At 37.0% G+C, this 22,131-nt stretch overlaps 1 protein-coding gene across 3 annotated transcripts in view; it reads right to left on the bottom strand.

Moving 5' to 3' along the window:
* The window catches only part of TTPA (alpha tocopherol transfer protein), a 63,883-nt gene that overhangs the window by 28,320 nt on the left and 13,432 nt on the right, over positions 1–22,131 (bottom strand). For all 3 annotated transcript variants that reach the window (XM_021002189.2, XM_021002190.2, XM_021002188.2), the window contains exons 2-4: positions 13,908–14,061; positions 3,305–3,498; positions 1,789–1,899 (exon numbers count right to left, since the gene is read on the bottom strand). In XM_021002189.2, the coding sequence (XP_020857848.1) occupies positions 1,789–1,899; positions 3,305–3,498; positions 13,908–14,061 (459 nt within the window). The remainder of the gene's footprint in view (positions 1–1,788; positions 1,900–3,304; positions 3,499–13,907; positions 14,062–22,131) is intronic.

Genomic DNA, 22,131 nt, shown 5'->3' with positions numbered 1-22,131 from the left:
AGTTAACTACTCTATTGAAGGATCCTCAATAAATACTTATAATCACGAAAGTTCTTGCAAATATTATACACACATCTTAAGTATATTGTGTTAAGAATAATGTTTTTGTACCTTTATTCCTTAGGGTCAATTAGAAAAGAAAAGAAAATTATCACTAGTTAAAAATCTGAAATCCCTCAGTTTTATAAATCTTCAAAATTCATCATGTTGAGTGTCAAAAATACTACTATAAAAGAATTGGAAATCCAGTGCCATGTTCATTCTGTTGTAAGAATAATCTTCTCCTCAAATCTCAAACATATTGACTGGTGCTCCGTATTCTTGATGTGTTCTCAAATATTAAAAATAAAATCGATTGGTTGATGTTGGCTCAGGAAAGCCTAAATAAGAAAACTAAAGGGGGTACTGTTGAATGGCTTAGAGGGAGAAAACTGGTTGAATTTTTTTTTTCCTTCCCAAGTCTCTCATAGCATTTATATCTACTGGGATGTTTTCCTTGATTAACCAACTTTTTTATTTCCTGGTCTCTGGCCTTTCATTCTGCTCACTTCTTAGATCGATCAGACTACATAATGATCTTCAGGTATACAGAAAATTAAATATCATGGTAAATAGCTATTTCCCAGTTCCATAAAACATAAAAAAAAGGTCATCTTCAGAAAGAAGAACTTTAGGATAATTTACATTGAATATTCTTAAACACTGAGCACCCTACAGACATTATCTTGCAGTATTGTGATAGCTTGATTCCAACTTAACATCTGAACACAGGACATTATATTATTAAGTTATTTTACTGTACATCCCTCTGGCGCAATGGAAAGAATAGATCCTAAGTCAGAGGACTTGGGTTAGAATCCAGTTTTGCTTTTACTTGGCCACTGACTAGTAGCAAATTACTTAATTATCCTGGGCCTTATTTTCCTCATCAGTAAAAAGAGGGGGTGGTACAAGATGAGCTCTAGCTTTTAGCTCTAAAAATCAATGATCCTATGATTGCAAAGGAAGATTGTAAAAACTCCTTCTTTAGAGGTCTTTAAAAAGCAGTCGCCATTAAGAATTTTTTGGATGTTGAACTACCAAATCATGCAGGAATCTAGGTTTTCCCATCACTGATCATTTTGACTATACTTTAGCTTTCTTCCTTGTCCTCCTTAACACCTTTAACTCTGCCTCTTGGACCACGGGCTCTGCTAAGGTGAACTTTCACCTTATCTTTCCTGGAATCAGGCCTCTGTATCACTTCCTAGGCATTTTTAAACCAGATCACTTTTTTTTTTAAAGCTTATGACAAAGATTTTTCTCAATTTTTTCTTTTAATTTTCTATAAGCAATCTATTTTATTCTATCATCTGTGACTTCTATTTGTTGAACTGCTAAGATTTTTTTCCTTTTCTGTAACTGAGATAGATATAATTCACTATTGCCTTCTAATTTTTATGAAAAATCAACATTAGCTGATTTCAGTATATTAATGATAAAAATAATAGCTAGCCTTTATATAGAACTTCAATGTTTACAAAGTACTTTCTATATATTATCTCATTTTATTCTTACAACAAACCTGTGAGGCAGGTGCTATTATTATCCTCATTTTAAGGATGAGGACATGGAACCTGAGAGAAGTTAAATGACTTTAGTCACACAGGTAGTCTAAGACAGGATTCAAACTCAGGTCTTCCTGACTTCCAACACTGTATAACCTAGGTACCTAAGATCCAAATAGAGGTTATGAAAAGCCATAACTTGCATATCACCACAGAACAATGATTTAAAAATACTACTCACCCGTTGCTTAATTTTTTCAGTCAGAAAAGGCTTAATCAGAGAAAAGACAGTATGGAAGATTATAGGCTCATTTATCAAATGGATACCACGAACTTTTAAGGGAAAAGAGTCCTTTAAAAAAAAATTAATGTGTCAGCAAAAAACCATAAATAAATATTAACATAATTTCATTATAAACAAGGTACAAGTGAAGTATTTCTTTAGTATATTCATTATACCCAAAGCCAAATCAGAATTACAACTTTTTAAAAAACATTCATGCATTATAAAAGTTTGTCTGATTTACAGATAAAAGTAAACAAGTCAATAGACAAGGAATTTAGATCATACAGATCTACCTGAGGGGAAAAAATTACAAAATCCACATGGATAAATAATCGAAAACCCTCTCCCCACCTCCCCCAATTATATACACATCTTAAAATTAGTTTGAACAAAGTTTTTCATTATTCATTTTGGACACTGGCATAGGCTATAAAAAGGGCAGTTAGGTGGTACAATGGATAGAGCCTGAGGCCTGGAGTCAGGAAGCCCTGAGTTCAAATCTGGCCTCAGACATTTACTAGCTGTGTGACCTTGAGCAAATCACTTAACCTTTGTTCGTTTTAATCCACTGGAGAAGGAAATGGTAAATCACTCCAGTATCTTTGCCAAGAAAACCCCATGGACAAAAGTCCATGGGGTCACGTAGAGTTGAACACGACTGAGTGACTTAACAACAATAACAAAATAAGCTATTAACACCAGATTTTCAAATCTGATGTACACACGCACATACTTCACTATATATTTCTGTCAAATCAGCTTCTGACCTACTAATTTAACAAACATTAAGTTCCTACTTAATGTAGGAAACTTAGTGTAAAAACCAATGTTCTAGGTTCCAAAAATGAAATGGTTCTATCCATAGCCAATACTAAACAGTTTTTCTAAAAGTTACAACATTTGAGTTATGTGTATCTTTGCATATGTTGGTTTCTTTTGATTTTACAGACAGAGAAGCCTATTATTTTCTTGGAACTCATTTATATGGTACAAAATTTATAAGGCTTAATAACGTGAATGGAAAAATATTTTAAAGATCCAGTAGGGCAAAAGCTCATAGTCTGGGCTTCTGTGCTACATGTAAGCACGTCAGCTTCAGTTAAGGTCAAGACCAAGTGATTTGATTCATCGCACTGCACCAATGGTCAAAGCTTCCCAATTCATGATATATGAAGTGATCAGTGGAAGGAGTAAGCAGGTTGGAAAAAAAGGCCATTCCTTATTTAAGTTTGATCCAACACAGCATTGTGACTAGAGTGACCTAAACTTCTTTAAGTCTCAGTTTTCATATCTGTAAAATGGAAATAATAGTAACTATAGTATCCATTTGTTTTTCTTAGAAAGAGGCCGTTTTTATACTTGCCTTCTACTAAATTCAGCCTAGTATCAGTCACAAACGTCACCAAATATAAGCACCACTTGCAAATATTAAATCTGATACTCAGAATTAAAATTTTTGGATTAAACTTACTGTTAGCACAGCAGCAATCTTCTTGGAAACAGATGGAGTGATTTGAAAGGCATGAGAAAAATGCCATCCTTCCAGATCAAAGATAGCTTTGATTCCGTTCCGTTGTGTATCTACCTCCTTAACAATGAGCTCTGATGTGATAAGACTAACACGAAATACATCATAAGCTGTGAAAACCTTTGGGTCCCAATATGCTGAAAATAAAACATTACATTATAGAACAATGGAGATCTTAAATCACATGTCAAAAGGATTAAACAAGTTTTGCAAAGACAACTATCAAGAAAAGACACAGGTATAAAGGATAAATTAAAATAAGTCCAATGACGATAAGCCTATGCACTGTATCTTATATTAGTGATGCTGGACTCCTTTTCACTCCTCAAACAAAATACCCCATCTCGGAACTCCAGGCATTTGGCCCAGCTATTCCTCATGCCTAGAGTGTTCTCCCCTCATTTTCTGCTTCCTGGCTTCCTCCAAGTCCTAACTAAAATCCCATCTTCTAAGATAAGCATTTCCTGATCCTCCTTATTGCTAGTGCCTTCTCTCTTATGACTCTCTCCAATTTATCCTGTACATATCTTGTTTGTACACAGCTATATTACGCTGTCTTTCCCCATTAGACTGTGAGCTCCTGGAGAGTAGAGACTTTTGTCTTTCTTTGTATCCCCAGGACTTAGCACAGTGCCTGGTACATAGTAGGCATTTAATAAATACTAACTTTATGTCAATCCTGAGGACATTTCATAAATGTTAGCTCAGGCTTGTGGGGGCTCAGGCCCTTGCATTTAAAAAAAACAAAGCTAAGCTGTTGGCAATTAAGAATTTTAATAATTAATTGAAAATCCAATCTACCTTCTAATACTAACACTATGCTTCAGATGGCCACATACATATTTGCTGCAACAATGACAAATGTGAAGAGGACTAGGCTAACGGAAGTTAGAATATTGTGTCTGGGTGATGTTTTAGACGGGATCTATGATTTGAACTTCACTGCCTACCAGATTCCCTGGTGACCTCAGGAAAAGAATGCAAAGTCATTTCAATGCTCCTGGTACACACACACACACACACACACACACACACACACACACACACACACACATCACTAGTAGTGAAGATAAGTACAACATAAGGTAAGACCAAAAGACTTAAACCCTATGGACTCCAGGTATAGGTTCAATAAATAGTCTGTAGGAGAATTTGGCACATCATTTTAAAAAATTATCCCTTCACATTTGGCCTATTAAAATGTTTTGAAACATAGTTCCTAGTCATGCCTTCACCTAGGGGATTATTTCTCATCTACTCTGTATGTATCTCATATGTAAATACATATGTACATACATATTCCTCTCCCAGCAGAATGTGAGAGCTCCCTGAAGGCACTGGCTATTTTCCTCTTTCTTTGTACTCCCAGCACTTAGCACAATGCTTGGCTCATAGTAAACACTTAATTAGTGTTTTGATTGATTTTTCTTCTGGTTCTTCCTACAATCAAGTATACTTTTTTTGTGAAAGATACTGTTCCCCAATTGTTTTCTCTGTCCCTGATGGCATAAGACAAAGAACATTTTTTACTCAGTCTTCTGATAAATCTGCTTCAACATTTCAAGTATCAGTAATTTTGTGAGAAAACCCTATAAAATATGGTAGATGGTCTTCAAGGGTTGGAGTGGCCAAACATTTAATCACTTTATGGCTAAAAAAGCATCATAATGCAACCAAAGTCTATCACCACGTCTGTCCCTGAAACATTTTCAAATGGGTAGGACCTGTCCAACTGTTTTCCATGGACAGATCCTTCAAGAACACAAGTTTACTTCTACACTATGATGAAAGATAACTTTCTAGTAAATATTCTATCTGCAGAATTTTAGATTTGGAAGGGTCCTCAGAAGCCAAATATGCTTACTCTCCCATGAATAAAAGCAGCATCTATGGGAAGAGTGTACACATGGTAACATACACGGTCAGGGTGCATGTGTGGAGGAGAAACTCATGCCTCATAATCCAAGTCATGCTAAAAAAAAAAATCCCACTATAACATACCCACCTGTGCTTGAAGACCTTCAATGAGGGGGAACTCATTCTTTCCTGAGGCAGCACCTGCCACTTCTGGATAGCTCTAATTTTAGGAATTTTTCTTTTTTATAATCACACTTTAGTTTGTCTCTTTACAACTTCCACTCATTGATCCTATTTCTGCCCTGTAGTGCCAAACAAAACAAATGTAATACTTCTACATGATAGCCTTTCAAATACTCATAAACAGCTATCATGCGCCCCCCTCTCCCACCCCCAAGACTTTTCTTCCCCAGGCTAATACCTCCAGCATCTCTGACCAATCTTCAGATGACACGGACTTAGAACCCTTCAATATTCTGGTTGCCCTTCTCTGAATTTTCTCTAGCTTGTCAATGCCCTTCCTAAAATTTGATATCCAGAATTAAACCCTAAACTGTAGATGTGCTTCTGACAGGGGCAGAGTATAATGGAACCATTTGATCCTTATTCCTAGAAGTTATACTTCTGCAGGAAATAGAGTGCTGGTCTGAAGTAGGGAAGACTCACCTTCCAGAATTCAAATCTTGCCTCAGACACTTACTAGCTGTGTGACCCTGGGCAAGTCACTTAACCCTGTTTGCCTCAGTTTCCTCCTCTGGAAAATGAGCTGGAGAAGGAAATGGTAAACTGCTCCAGTATCTCTGCCAAGAAAACCCCAAATGAGGTCACAAAGGGTCAACTAAACAACTAAACAACAACAACAACAACAACATACTTCTCAATGGATCCCAAGATTATGCATATCACCCTGTTAACTCCTATAGAGTACACAGTTTCCTAAGATCTCCAGGTAAATTGTGCCTAGACACATCTTCTCCATATAAAAAATCTAAAGCTAGTTTGTCAAACCCAAGCATAAAAATTTACATTTATGCCAATTAATTTTCATTTTAGAGTAGAATAACATATATTTGAGGTCTGGAAGGGTTCTGAGAATCCATCTAGTGAAACTTCCTCATTTTATGAGAAAATGAGATCCAGGGAGGTTAAGTGATTTGTTTATGTATGGTTCAGTCACAGTAATGATTGAACTGAGGATCTGATTCCAGTCAGTACCTTTTCCATTATTTCATGCTGCCTCAGATTCAGTCCAAAATTCCAGCTTGCTAAAATCTTTTCAGACCTTAATTTTGCCATCCCAAGTTAGCTACCCCTTTCGGATCACTGTCACCTTCATAAATTAATAAACATAATATCTATGCCTTTATTTAGGACACTGAAAAAAATGTTTAAAAGCATAGTTCTCTCAGACATTCCATTGGAGAGCTCTTGCCAAGTCAACATAAAAGCACTGATGAGTATTCTTTGAGATCAGGTAATTTGCTGACTGTGAGGCAGCTAGATGACTCAGTGGATAATGAGATGGGCATGGAGTCAGGAAGACAAGTTCAAATCTGGCCTCAGGTACTTACTAACTGTGTGACCCTGAGCAAGTCACTAAACCTGTTTGTCTTAATCCACTGGAGAAGAAAATGGCAAACTACTCTAGTATCTTTGCCAAGAAAACTCCATGTACAGTATTAACTCCATGTACAGTATTAGTGTGCCAATCCATGGGGTCACGAAGAGCCAAACACGGCTGAATAATAAATCTACTGACTGTATTATCATTTAATTCACATCCCTAAATCTTTCCATAAGAAGAGCATGAGGAGACTTCATAAAATAGTTTGTTAAAATCTATATGTGGTATTCCCTTAATGTCAGTTCTATCAAAAAAGGAAATAAGGTGAACTTGGTATGATCTGTTCTTGATGAGGCCATGCCACCTCTTTATTGTTACTATTTAACTTTCTAGATACTAATTAACCATTTCTAAATAAACACATTCTAGAATTTTTCCAAGAATCAAAGTCAAACACCCTGGCTTATAATTTTCAGTTTCCATTATTTTGCCTTAAAAAGAAAAGAGCCATTGAGACAATATTTGAACTTTTCCAGTCCTTCAAGTGACTCTCCATTTTCCATTATCTTTAAAATATCACTGAGGATAGCTCAGCAATCACAGCCACCATTTCTTTCAGTACCTGAAGATGTAGTTCATCTGGGCCAGGTGATCTGAACTCATCAAGGTCAAGTAGGCGCTCTCTTATGATCTCCTTATTCATTTTGGGCACCAACTCCCTATTAGCCCCCAAACTGCTTTTTTCTGTCCTTTCTAGTCCAAAGGTCCTTCTCCTTGGCAGAGAAAACAGAAGCAATATAAGAAATGGGCAGTTTTGCCTTTTCCCAGTTGTCAATGGTCACATCTCATCTTTGAAATTTCTTTTCTCCCATATATCTTTAACACCTTTGGGGAATCTCCCTCCTCCAGACTCATGGGGTGGGTCCACTAGGCAATGGCCATCTTAGTTTCAAGGTACTCCGTGCATCTGCATCCCACAAAAATTATTTAGGAGCCCACATTGATGTGTTCACCTATAACAGCCATAAGATACACTTAGTTCAAGGAAAAGATATTTAATAAATATCCTGGTAAGAAAAGTAGCAACAAATCATCCCTTTAATAAACCTGGGGCTCACTCTCCTAGGAAAAAAAACAATTTCTGTGGGAAGAGTGTACCCACAGCAACATGCATTGGCAAGGTGCACACGTGGAGGAGCAACCCGTGCCTCAAATGCTAGGCTACTGATACTTTCTAGTGATTTCATCATGCTTCTAGACATTGGGAAGGACTTGCCCAGTTGGATGCTGCTGTGCTGGCTGTTAGTCCAATAATTTCATCTCTCTCCACCCTCACTTTTCCATTTCTCTCATCTTCTGGCTCCAATGAAAACCTTGGCTCTCTCCATTTTAGGGAAGAACATGTCCTGACATGATGTCTTAGCTTAAAGTATATAGGTTTTTTTCCCCTCTGTCTTTTAGATAGGGCAGAAATACTTGCCTGGAAACTAACAAAAGCTTCTTTAATCTTGTTCCCTCAGAACTTTGGTTACTGAAACTTCTCATCTACCCAGTAAAACATTGTCAGTCCCAAGCTCCAAGTTCTTTAGAACTGAGAGCAGGGTTATCCAAGGTGGCTAATGTTATGCTTTGCTTTGGATTTCATTTCTTTGTGAAGGCTTTGAGGCCCTTCGTCAGCTATCACCCTGGTTTATGGAAAACACATACCTTCCAATTTTCAATTTCTAAAAGCTGAACTATAAAACAAAGGCAGCTGGTTGGTGCAATGGATAGAGTGCCAGGCTTGAAGTCAGGAAGATTCATCTTCCTGAGTTCAAATTTGGCCTCAGACACTTCCTAGCTGTGTGGCCCTGGGCAAGTCATTTTACCCTGTTTGTCTCAGTTTCCTCATTTGTCAAATGAGCTGGAGAAGAAAATGGCAAACCACTCCAGTGCCAAGAAAACTCCAAATGGGGTTACAAAGAAAAGAATATAACTAAAATGACTGGACGACGACAACAACAACAACAACAACAACCACCACCACCACCACCAAACAAACAAAACTATAAAACAGGTCATGTGAGCTGGAGAAGAAAAAAAAATCTAAACAGGTAATGGTTATTTTTCTCAATAACCACCAGACACTTCTGGGATTAAGGGACACAAACTAAGCCCAAGGGGCAAAATCTATTGCTTCCATCAGACTAACTGCATACCTGGGCTTTTGATATGCAGTTGCAGCCAGATAGGCACTTACACTGCTTAATTTTTTAAAAAAATCTCTTTTATTGTCCTTAGTTTTATCTTCCGTGCCTCAGCTCATTGTAAATGTTAGCACTCCTGACATTATTCTTGCAATGCTACGCTTCACTTATGTATTCATCTTACCCCTGCTCCCATCTTCTATACTTATCTTTTGAAAATCTAAGTAAGTTAATATAATTGCTATATATACACCCAAAGCTCTTTAGATAACAGAAGTGTTTCTCTTTCTGTCTTTGAAATTCCATTAGAATTTCTCCTAACTGCTAACCCTCTAGAATTTAGAATTTTTGTCCATTACATTCTACTTATCCTTTCTTTGAATCCTTCAAAATCTATCCTCCCAAAATATCAGGTACATGTTAGATTATGCCCAGTTCTCCTCTGCTTTATCATAAATTCTTAGATGTAGCAATCCCTTTTCTTCCCATTCTTGTTCTGCCCCTTATCACTTTCACTCCAGCAACTTATTCCTTTTTGCTCCACAATAGATCCAGAACAGAATTTCCCTTTGTGATTCTTACATCTTGTGAAAGGGAAGCTAGGTGGTACAGTGGATAGAAAACCAGGTTTGGAGTCATAAAGATTTGAGTTCAAATCTGACCTCAGAAACTTACTAGTTGTGTGACCCTGAGCAAATCACTTAATCCCTATTTGCCTCAGTTCCTCATCTGTAAAATGGGGACATGCAAGGGAAGGAAATGGCAAAGTACATCTTTGCCAAGAAAACCCCATCAACAAAAGTCCACAGGATTACACAGAGTTAGATATGACTGAATAACATCTTGAGAAAGATGAAATGATCATTAAGGCAAGTCAAGAAGCTGCTCTGCTTTTGGTAGAGAGAAACAGAGCTCTAACATATATATGCTGGGTAAATTAAATCCCCCATCACTATTGTGTCATACTTCAACAAGAAGTTTATTTGTGGTCAGTTTCATAAATACCTAGCCTACTTCGTCTGTCTTTCCAGATGCTCTATAATATACTCTTAAGATAAAACTGAAATATTTCCATGGCTCTTCACCATCTTTATGATTCCTGATTTCTGAATTTCCTCACATGAATATTTCTTATTCATATACAGTGCTATCTCAACCCCCCCCCTTTTTAAAACTAATATTGTTTAATTTAAATAAGATGTATATCCATCCAGAGCCAGATTGTGGTCATAGGTCTCATCCCACCAAGTCTCATTGATATTTATGAAGTCAAATAAAATTGCTTTTGTTCAGACCTCAAGGTCACCTTGTTTGCTACCTATATTTTGTTCATTTGTGTTCAGACATTTAAGGCCATAAATTTTAATAGTCACTATTTCTTGGACTTTTTTTTCCCCTCCTGTGAACTTCTAGGTGCTTCAAAATCTTTTCTTCCTTCCTTGTATCTACTCTTTGGTATCTACTCTTGGTATCTAGCTTGGTAGAGATTCAGAGGCAGTTTAATCCCTCCCCTCATCCCTCTTAGCTTAAAGCCGTTTTGATTAGATTTACAAGATACCAGGCAAATACATTCTTACTAGCCTTTGTCAAGTGTACTCCATCCTTAGAGAGGAGTCTGTTATTCCAAATTTTAAGCCTTTGTCCTGAAAGCCAAATCCATTCCCAAGATACCATCTTCTTAGCCAGCTGTTCACTTCCAAAAATTTGCTTTTCCTTTCTACATCATTTGTCTTTAATAGGTAATAGTGAGGAAAACATTATGTCCTTATCCTCTTCAGCTTCTTGCTTAAGAATTCATGATCTTTAGGAAGTCATTCTAGATTCCTTCTGATAGGCTCAATTATATCCATATGAATATTCAGAAGTGGTTAGTAGTAGACTGTTTTTTACCAATCCTGGAAAGGTCTCTGTCACATCCTGGATACATAACCTAGGAAGACAACAGGGTTCTTAACAGTTTTAACTTGTTTTCTTAACAGTCAAATGGGGATGAAAATAGCCGCCCCGTTGTTATAAGAATCAAATGCAATAATATCTCTTTTTAAAAATCTGTAAAGTATTTGTAAAAACAGGAAAAATATTTGTAAAAAAAAAAAAACACTGTAAAAGGGGCAGCTAGGTGGCACAATGGATACAGCACCAGCCCTGAAGTCAGGAGGACCTGAGTTCCAATCTAATCTCAGAACAAACACTTGATATTTACTAGCTGTGTGACCCTGGGCAAGTCACTTAACCCCAACTGCCTAAAAAACAAACAAACAAAAAATTGTAAGGCACAGCGGTTGGCACACTGTAGATGCCATATGAATGCTAGCTAAAATAATAAGAATTATTATTATAGATATGATTATATTTTTATTATCATTTTAAGATAATGGCTTTCTTGATAGATATAAGCAAGATTCATCCACCATCATTAATCTTCTCTTCTTCCACCTTACTGGAGAATATCTCACCTCATAATATGTGTGTTTATCTTACCAGTTTCTTCCTCTTCAAGAAGAGACTCAAATTGTATGTTTTTTTTTCTTCTTCAAATTTCTTCTTCCCTTATTCCTCTTCCATTCTGTGGTGGGTTAGAATTCTCTGCCTCTTTTAATAACTTTACTTATTTTTCACAACAAAGCCCCACTTTCACTTTTTTCCAAAGAAACTCTTCACTGTTATTGATTATTTGGAAGGCATGAAGGCGCTCCTTGATCCAAGAAAGTTCCTTGAGTCACCTCTTGAAAGAAAGTGGATGTGGTACAGGAACAGAAGGGGAGGTGAAGTGGTTGGACATCATTGCAAGTGGGGATGGTACTGAATTGTCAGCTCATGTGAGTTAACCTAAAAAGCTGATGGAATCTTAGGCTGCATTAACAGTCTGACTGTACTCCATGAGTATCAGACACCTGGAATACTGTGCTCAGTTGTAGATACCAACAAGAAATGAATCAATAAGCTACAATGATTTAGAAGATGGTAGCCATGATGGTGAGGCAAGCTGAAGCCTTGTCATATGGTGAAGCTGAAGCCTTGTCATCTGAGAACGGGTTAAACAAATTAAGGGCATTTAACCCAGAGAAGAAGAAAATACTCAGAGGCACATGATAGCTCCCTCCAGTAAGGTGGAGGAAGAGAAGATTAATGATGGTGGATGAATCTTGCTTATATCTATCAAGAAAGCCATATCTTAAAATGATGATAAAAATATAATCATATCTATAATAATAATTCTTATTATTTTATCTAGCATTCATATGGCATCTACAGTGTGCCAACCACTGTGCCTTACAATGTTTTTTTTTGTTTGTTTGTTTTTTAGGCAATTGGGGTTAAGTGACTTGCCCAGGGTCACACAGCTAGTAAACATCAAGTGTTTGTTCTGAGATTAGATTGGAACTCAGGTCCTCCTGACTTCAGGGCTGGTGCTCTATCCATTGTGCCACCTAGTTGCCTCTTATACAGTGTTTTTTTTTTACAAATATTTTTCTTGTTTTTACAAATACTTTACAAATTTTTTGTGCTTTTACCAGAGGGAAAAAAAAAGGGAAATGGGTTGTTTCTGAGTGATTCCATAGGGAAAACTAGGAGCAATGAGTAGAAGTTGCAACAATCAACATTTTAGTTCAATATAAGAAAGAATTTCTTAGTAATTAGCATTGAAAATAGAATGTGTTATTTGACAAAATAGTAAGTTCCTTGTCACTGGTGGTGTTGAAGTAGAAGCTGGATGATTACTTTTCAGGGCTGTCGTAGGAGGTCTTTTATGCACTAGAGTAAAATGTGGACTATAAAGGTGATTAGTAAACTCTCTTCCAGTTTTAAGATTCTCTGAGTTAGGTCCTCAGTGAGAGTCTTAAGCAAAGTGAAGGTAAGTTCTATGTCTTTCCAGTTTGGTTTCAGCTATGCACAAGTATTAAGAAAGGCAGCTGTAGGGTACCAACCTACACCAGACCAAAAAGGGTTTTTCACATAAATTTATTTTGATCTTTGAACTGTCAGTAGGGCAGAGGGAGAAAGGGGGAGAAGGGGAGAAAGAAGGATGGAGAGGATGGGGGGGGGAAAGGAAGAGGAGGGAGAGAAAGAAACAGAGACAAAAAAAGAGATGGCAAAGACAAGCAGTAAGAAAAAAATGAAATAGAGAAAAAGAAAAAGGAGAAGTAAATATAAAAAGAGTATGAGATCATAGGTTTAGAACTGGTAGGAACTGTGGAAGCCATCTATTCTAACACTTCATTTTTCAGATGAGGAAACTGAGGCCCAGAAAAGTAAAATATGTTGCCTAAGGTCAAGGATGTGGTAAATGGTACTGCAAGGATTTGAGCCTGGGCTCTCTGACTCCAAATGCAGTACTATCCCCACCACCACACATGAGGAAAATGAAGTTCAAACAATTTGAGGGATTTAGCCAAGGTGTATATTGTGAGGACTACAAAAGTGCCACTCACAATTGCTGTGTGTTTAACTCACATGGGTTGCATCCTATACCAATGAACTATGCACTTCCCAAAGCTGTCCTCTACTTTGTGCTGTGCCTCTGGAAATCACGTTCTAAGTATTCTATTATTGTTGTCTGACTCATTACTGACTACTTGCAAACTTCCAGATGTCTGCTCCTACCTATTCCTTCCTCTTCTCCCTTTAGACCTTTTAAATATCCTCCTTCTTCTTTCACTTTTTTCTTCTTTTCTCTTATTACTTATATTTGTTAAGGTTGACACTATTGATGGTGGGTTATATTGAAAGTTGAAATTACAAGTCCTTGACCTACTGGCATAATAATGAAAGCAGTTTTCATATATCTAGGTGTTGTATTCCTAATTTCCAGAATCACTCTGAATTTCTGGACCCCTGTTTTCATCTTAAGACTAAAGGCTAATAGATCTTTTATGCTCTTGGCAAAAAGTGTAGATGAACAACAAGGCAAAAAAAAAAGTACTATTTTATTACTTACCAATTCTATAAATAAGAACCCTGCTTCCAGTTGGGTCCCTGGATCTCAGGACCCCGTGGTAACCAGAATTCAAAAGGCCAAGGATAGTTCTAGGGCGGAGATCTGCAGTTATTTCTGGACATTCCTCTCTCCATTTGTGATAGTTTTTCATTAACTGAAAAGAAAGTGCATCTTCAGATGACCTTTAGTAAATAGGAAATACTTAGGAAATTTAGAAAAAGGTAAAAATTATGCAATGATAAGGTATCTGTTTCTGTTCTGCAACAGTTAGCAAATAGGACTTTGAATCAAGTTATCTTTTATGTCCTTTTTTTTTGAAAATTATGCCAGCAGAGGGCAAGCTTCAACAGGTTCTGCCGAGTTGGAAGTGTTGCGTACAAGCCCTGAAACAGAGCTCTGATTACTACTGCTTGAATAGAAATGTCACCTGAAAGTGAAAAGAGTCAATCTGCTAAGTCATGAAGGGACTGGGAAAGGCAATGGGAGAGGGCATATACACACCCATTAAATCACAGACCTTTTGAAATAGTAATAAGATATTGTTCCAAGACTATTTCCTCCTTGGCAGACTATAAGAAACAAAAAACAAAATAAAATTTAAAAGGCCTTCAAAAGGTTCATAAGGATTGTCAAAAGGATACTGTGATAAACACATCTATTAAAAATTTATCTTACTAATAACATACTTTGTTGAATAAATTAAAGTGTGTATAGAGTAAGACTTTGTTGCTGAGGAACAAAGGTCCTATACCTTAAATTGCTATGGGTTAGATATTTGATTTGTTTGATCCCTTAGTAACTGGTCCAAACTTGTCTGAGGGCCAAAAAAGAGCTTTAGATTTTATTTTCATTCTTAAAGAAAAAAAAAATAATGATCCTTCCAGGTAGTAACAAGAACACTAAAGACAGCCCCATTCTCTGTCTTTGCTATCTCCCCCAAACATATGTACAACTTTCTTAATTCTGGTCTCAGAAATACAAAACCAAACCAAACCACCCAGACCCAAACCAAGAAAACCCAACTCTAATATGCCTTTTTCCTTCTCTTCCCCAACCTAGTCAAATTAAATCCTGCAAAAAAACCTTAAGTACAGTCTCCTTCCATGGTGACTTGCAAATCAGAATTCAGAAAAATATTTCTGCAGCAAGTATCTAACCTTCCTTCCTCATTACCCCCACCCCCAACAAATTCAACAGGATAGTAAATAATCTCTAGCTAATCCAAATGGGTAAACAGCAACATAACTTTCTTTGTAAAGGGCTAAAAGTCTTACCTGAGCTTGCAATAGCTAGTCTTAATAAACCTCAAGGGATTCAAAACTGCTGCTGATAATGAAAGCCTACCAAAAGTGTAATTATGTGGAGAAAAAAAAATCTTTTATTTCTCCCTCAAAATGTGATAGGGAATAATACACATGAGTACACATGGCACTATAATGTTTGGCAGCAGGAAAAAAAAAGTTCAGACATCTAAACAAGAGGCCTAACCAAGCAAAGAAAGCCATCCTGAGGCTTGTGATGCTGTAAATTGTACAATGAAGAAGAAAGATGGAAAAGATCTACAGTATAAGAATTTTTACCATGAACTCTTCCACTGTTAAGGTCAATGGAGCCAAGTAAGCGGACTTTAACATCACGGTTCCAGGTTTGCTTCTTGAAGAAGTAGAAATGGAATCAGAGAAAACAAAGGTGGAAAAAACAGCTAGACTAAATCAAGTAAGAATGACCTTATTATTTCCCCCAAAAGGCAACCAAGACAACAAGAATGACGACTGGTCCAGATGTCTACCTTTTCTCTGATAAGAGAATTTCTAGCTTAATTTTCTTCATGTCACGTAACATGCTAAAGCCTGCAAAATCAAGCTTGAGATATCACCTACAGCTCCAGTGTTAACCAACTTCTTTCCTGTTTTACATGATATTGATCTTCCCCTTCAACTATCTGTTCCCTGCTGTGAAATTCCATTGTACCCATCCTGTTTATGTAATACAAAATGTAGCTTAAAACTGATGCTTGGAGCTCACTGACTGATAGGTAAGCGTTCAGTGCACTCTGCGTGTAATAGCCTGCAGTTTTCTCTTATTTTTCATTAGATTGTGAGCTCCTTGAGGGTAGGATCGTATTGTCTCTTTTTGTATCCCCAGCATTTAGCACAGTGACTGGCAGATAACAGACATTTAATAAATGTTTACTGACTGACTAACATTGATTGCTCATAGGCAGCAGTACCTAGTCAACAGATTCCTGAACAATTCTGTCACAATATCTATATAAACGTTTATCAGAATAATCTACATGAACAACGAGGGGAATTAGTAAATTTAAACCATATTCCACGTAAAGTCGTATCTTTAGCATTATTCAATGGACTGAAAGATGTAGAGAATATAAGATCTCAATTATGTTTACTGTTTGTTTACTATGAAAAAAGATTTGATTCAATACAGCAAAGTAATGGCTAACATAGCTCACTTCCTACAAGGTGTTTACCCTGTGGAAGCATATTAAAAACCTTCTTTTTAGTCCAGTTGAAAATATTAAGATGTAATATTTTTTCCATCCTAAAGCCCTTCCCAGACTTTGCCCTTTAGGAAAGTAGGTAGAACAAAAGCTAAGACTTTAAGGCTTTAAAAATGCAACTATAATTTTAAACAGGGCTACAAATGACGTTATTGCACTTATTAATCCAAGTAACTTTTCTCTAAATGCAGGCTTTGAAAGAAGCAGCAGAAAGCATGAAAACAAAAACAGAAAACAAATAACTCAGTCAATCCACAGTTTGAGAGTACCTTATGTGAAGAGACAAATCTATGAACTTTAAATTTTATTTTTTAGTGTTTTGTTCTTTTTTTAATTAATTGTGAACTTAAATACAAAAAGATAAAAAAGAACATTTCCATGTACACAGCACAACATAAAGAGGATTCAATATAAAACCATTTCTGTTTGCTTTTTAAAAAAAACCCAACTATATAAGTACTATGAATCATTTTCAAAACTACCTGCTTTTCTGTGCTTCTAAATTTTCTTTTGTTTTCTGCTGTGTACTTTTTTTTCCTCCCTCCCTCACCATTCCACCCTAAAGAAGATTACCTAATTTTGATTTTAATAGATTAAGGGTGATAACCAAACTTAACTCCAGTTTGGTTAAGATCACAGCCTCCACCTACTGAAGTGACTAGACTATTGTCCTGTCTAAAGGATGTCTACTCTTTCCCCCTCTCAGAAGCCAAGATGCTATGACTCACCCTTTTGCATTCAGAAAAGTTTACCGTGTTGATAATGATCAATATCAATTGCTGGGAGGAAACCCTTGAAATCCCAGAGAGGAACAGTTTGGGAAGGAAATGAGTGGTGACTACAGTTCTGAAATCATAACCCCAAATTGTACCTTTTCCTTGTTCAAGATTCTTAGAGACATTACTTCCATTTTGTCTTGGGGTTTAGAAGGACATATAAAACAGCACGGTGGGGGCAGGGGCAGGCGGGGAGGAGAAGGGAGAAGGAACACAATTGGTTATTCCTCTCTAAGAAAATTCTTAGATATGGAAAAATATTAAATTAAATAAGATGGTTTCTGGTAGATTTGTACCTAAAGCACAAAGTACATTATTAATAGTTTTTCTTCGACATGAACCTGTGTTAATATTAGATGTAACCCAAGGTTCACGGGTGATATCTTCTTTGCACAGGCTGTAGTCCATATTTGGAATGTACAAACTCCTCACCTCTGACTCTCAGAAACCCCAGTATTCTTCAAAGCTCAGTTCAAATATCACCTCCACCATGAGGTTTTTCTTGATCTTTCTAGCTGCTAATACCCCACAAATGACTTTGTATTAATTTTATATGTACATAGCTTGTATATTGTTATATGTATACATTTTCTTTCCTTCACAGAAAGTAGCTCCTCAAGGGCAAGAAAGATTTCATTTTTGTCTTTGTGTCCCATATAATAAAGATTTTTTTAAAGAAAAAAGAAAAGAAAAAAAGTCAGAAAAACATAAAAAAATAAATCTGATGATATGCAATGTTCCCCATCTACGGATTTCCCACTTCTGCAAAGGGGTGGGGAAAAATGTCTTCTCATTTCTTCTTTGGGGCCTAGCTCATTCTTTGTCATTTTAAGGCATTTAATTTTTATTGTTTTGTGGTAGTTGTTCTTTCCATTTACATTGTTGTAGTCACTGTCTATTCATATGATTTCTAACTTTTGTGCTAACCTAATAAGGATAGCTATTTATCTGAGCATCTCCCCTCCCATCCAACTCACATATTTCTGTTACCTTTGGAGAACAAAGACAACTGAACAAGCTAACTTGTAACATGAGAGACAACAGAAATAAACAAATAAACTAATGAATTAAGAAACAAACAGTAAGAAAGTTAAATAAAGAAAGAAACACTTGTTTAGGGGCTAGTAGGGGCAGAGGATACAACAGAGAAAGAGCAGTTAAATTATGAGGATAATTTTTATATTTCCCTCAAAGCCTGCTACGCCTTTCTGATTTCCCTATTTCTGTCTGTAGTACCTTTCATTTTGTTCCAGGTTCATAACCTTGGGGCTATCTTTGACTCTCCCCTCTGCTTTCCTCTTCTAACAGTTAATAAGTTATGGATTTGTTCCATTTCACCTATATGGCATCTTTTACCTCTACCTCCTCTTTTCTATTCCTATTGTTTCTACTCTAGTAACCTCATTACCACAGGTTTATGCTGTTGCAATAGCCCCATAAATTATTTTCTGACCTCAGTACTACTCCATAGTTGCCAAATAAATATTCCTCGTGGGAAGATTTGATTCCATTACTTGAGATATTTCTTTCTTGAATTAGAAGTCATACTCCTCAATTTAGCATTCAAGGTTTTCCCTAAATCTGACACTACATTATCTTTCCAGCTTTATCTCACTTTATTCCCTTGCACAAACTGCACACTATAGCTAAAATGCACTACTGCATACACATACTTCCTATGTTCACAACGATCCATAAAATTGGAATGCAAATTGCAAAACTGCAAATCTTTGCCTTTGAAAATTTATTTTCTACCAGGCGGTACTCCTCTAGATTCTGCTTTGTTTCTGGCAGATGTGTGCCTAAAACAGAATGAACATTATTAGTAGTTTTTCTTTGACATGAACCCATGTTAAAATTAGATGAAACCCATGGTTCATCACACTCTGGAACATCATATCAGCCCTGGAACTCAGACCTTGTTAGTATGCTCTGCCCCTGTTGTCCCTCTCTGATTGGAAAGGAGAAGACTCTTTCAAGAACCTCCCACTGAAGGAGGGTGCTCAGGCCTGTCATCTCTTCATTTCCTACCAGGCTGCAATCCTCTGGACTTTTCTATCATGTCCTTATGTCATCTCGTAACAGTAAGTATTTAATAAATGCTTGTTGACTGACTGATATCTTACCCATCCATTAAGAATCAGTTCAATTGTCATCTTTTCTATTAAAAACTTCTTTGATCCTGAGTCTAATGATTCTTTCCCTCTCTTTTCCTTCCATATCACTTACGTCCTTAACAAGTACCATTAGTATCATAGTTATTTGTGTAGAACATACCATCCCACTACACTCCCAACGACACCCCAGTGGAGTTCTAGTAGGGCAGGGACTATGTTTTATTTAACCTGAATATCTTTCAGAGCTCTCAAACACTATCAACAAAAGTACCTGAAATAAAACTAGAATACTCTCAAGGCAAAATAAAAATGAATAGACTTATTAAAGAAAGAAGTAAAATTGGCAAAATATTATCAAAGGGGGTAAAAGGAGCTGAATGTATCTTTTAAAATGGGTAGTGTTAGAGTTAGAAGGGCTTAAGTTTCCATAGGTAGAATAATACAGAGATTTAAAGAACAAAGGTCCCAGGAGGTGGTACACTGTAGGTGGGCTGGGCTTGACCAATAGGAAGTAAGTGGATTGTTCCAAGAAGACCCCAAAATCAAGACAGGGGTCGAGCCAGCTCAGAGCAGTTACGGTCAACATGAGGACACCTGAAAAACGTTAGTGCTCCTGCTTAATGAACTTCATTACTATTATCTGACAGACCCCGCATAAAATTAGAGCCTCATTAATGAGTCATGGGACATATGACCAAGGGAGGGAGAACATACTTGAGCATATCAAGGGGAAACATGTAAGGAAAGGTGTAACCTGGGAAGGGTTGGACCAATCCCGGTCTGGGAGGTTTCGCACCGAATTCAACTGCATAAAAGCACACTTTCCCTTGCACTCAGAGCCCACCCCTCCTAAAGAGGGGTGGAGCCCGCTTCTGGCCAGAAACGTCTAAATCCTCTGGACTTTCTTTATAATAAATTTTCTTGATACTATATTTTTGGTGTCAAGCCTATTTCTAACAGTAGGAACTCACAATAGAAAACTCTATTCTCAACTTGATTCTTACCAACAAGGAGAAACTAGCAAAAATAATGGGAATCTTGGAGGGAAGTGACCATTCTATTTTAGACTTTGTGATAGAGGAAAGCTGAGAATAGTCTGACATACAATCTAGGTTTTTGAAAAGCAGATTTCAGAGTGCTCAGAAGTATAGACAGGATCCTACTGACTAAAATTCTAAAGGGAAAGTCAGTTAAGAAAAGGGTTAGTGTAGACAACAGGCATGGAATAAAGAATACATTTTCAGACATGGCCAATGAGCTGATTTATTTTGCTCAGCTGTATTTATTTGTTACAGAGTTGGGGGAAGGCAGTAACAATGAACTTTGAAAAAGAAACCAACATTGATAAAATTTTTTTAAAAGCCCATCAGTCATACAAAGTGAAGTGAACAGAATCAGAACACTGTACAGCAATTGAATGACTTAGCTAGTCTCAGCAATACAATGATCTAAGACAATCCCAAAAGACTCATGAAGAAAAATGCTGTCTCCAGGAAAGAACTGATATTGCCTGAATGTGACTGATGCATACCATCCTTCTCTGTTTGTTTCTTTCCTTCCTTCCTCCCTTTCTTGAATTATCTTGCACAAAATGACTAATATGGAAATGTTTTATATGATTGCATACGTATAACCTATATCAGATTGCTTACCATCTCAAGGACTGGGGAAGGAAGGGAGGGAGGGACAGAATTTGGAACTCAAAAACTTTTTTAAAAAATGAATGTTAAACGTTGTTTTTACATGTAATTGAGGAAAAATAAAATTGTATTTCAAAAATAAAACATAAGCTACTTGAAAACAAATTCTGTAAAAAAAATCAATCAATAAGCATTTATTAAGTGCTTACTATGCACCAGACACTATGCGAAGCATTAGAAATACAAAGAAAAGAAAAAAAGGTAGCTCCTGTCCTTGAGGAAGACAACAAACAAATATGTATAAATAAGATATAAGAAATAATTAACAGAAGAAAAACACCAGAATTAAGAAAGGTTGGGAAAAGTTTCCTGTAGAAGGTGAGATTTTAGTCAGAACTTGGAAGAAGTCAAGGAAGCCAAAAGGCAGAGATAAGGAGGGAGAACATGCCAGCCATGGGGGAGAGCCAGAAAAAATGCCCAGAGCAGGGTGTCTTGTTTGTGGAACAGCCTGGAGGCCAGTGTCACTGAATGGAAGAGTATGTGTTGGGAAGTAGGTATAAGAAGACTGGAAAGGTAGGAGGAGCTAGGTTGTGAAGGCCTCTGGATGCCAAAAAAGAGGATTCTATATTTGATCCTGGAGGAAACAGAGATGCACATAGTTTATTAGGGGACGGAGGAGGGTGGTAACATGATCAGACCTGTGCTTTAGGAAAATCACTTCGGTGGCTAAATGGAGGATGGATTGGAAAGGGGAGAAACTTGAGGCAGGCAGACCCATCAGTGGGCTTTTTTAATGGTCTGTGTGCAAGGTGATGAGGTCCTGAACCAGGATGGTGACAGTGACAGAGGAGAGAAGGTAGCATATTTGAGAGATGTTGCAAAGGTAAAATCAACATCCCTTGGCAACAGATTAGATATTGGGGGAGGCAGTGTTGGTGAGAGGTAGTGAAGAGTCAAAGATGATATCTAAATTGTGAACCTAGGGGACTGGCAGGATGGTAGCGCCCTCAAAACCAACAGGGAAGTTTGGAAGGAAGGAGGATTTAGGGGGAAAGACAACAAGTTCTATCATGGATACTTTTAATTTAAGATGTCTTCTGGACATTTGGTTTGAGATGTCTGAAAGGCTGTTGGAGATCTGAGACAAAGTCAGAAGTCAAGGATGAAATA

This window comes from Phascolarctos cinereus, unplaced genomic scaffold, assembly GCF_003287225.1.
Source record: "Phascolarctos cinereus isolate Bilbo 61053 unplaced genomic scaffold, phaCin_HiC Scaffold_4;HRSCAF=312, whole genome shotgun sequence".
NCBI classification, from domain to species: domain Eukaryota; kingdom Metazoa; phylum Chordata; class Mammalia; order Diprotodontia; family Phascolarctidae; genus Phascolarctos; species Phascolarctos cinereus.
Note: the sequence above shows the minus strand (reverse complement) of the source record. Positions and strands in the feature narration are given on the sequence as shown.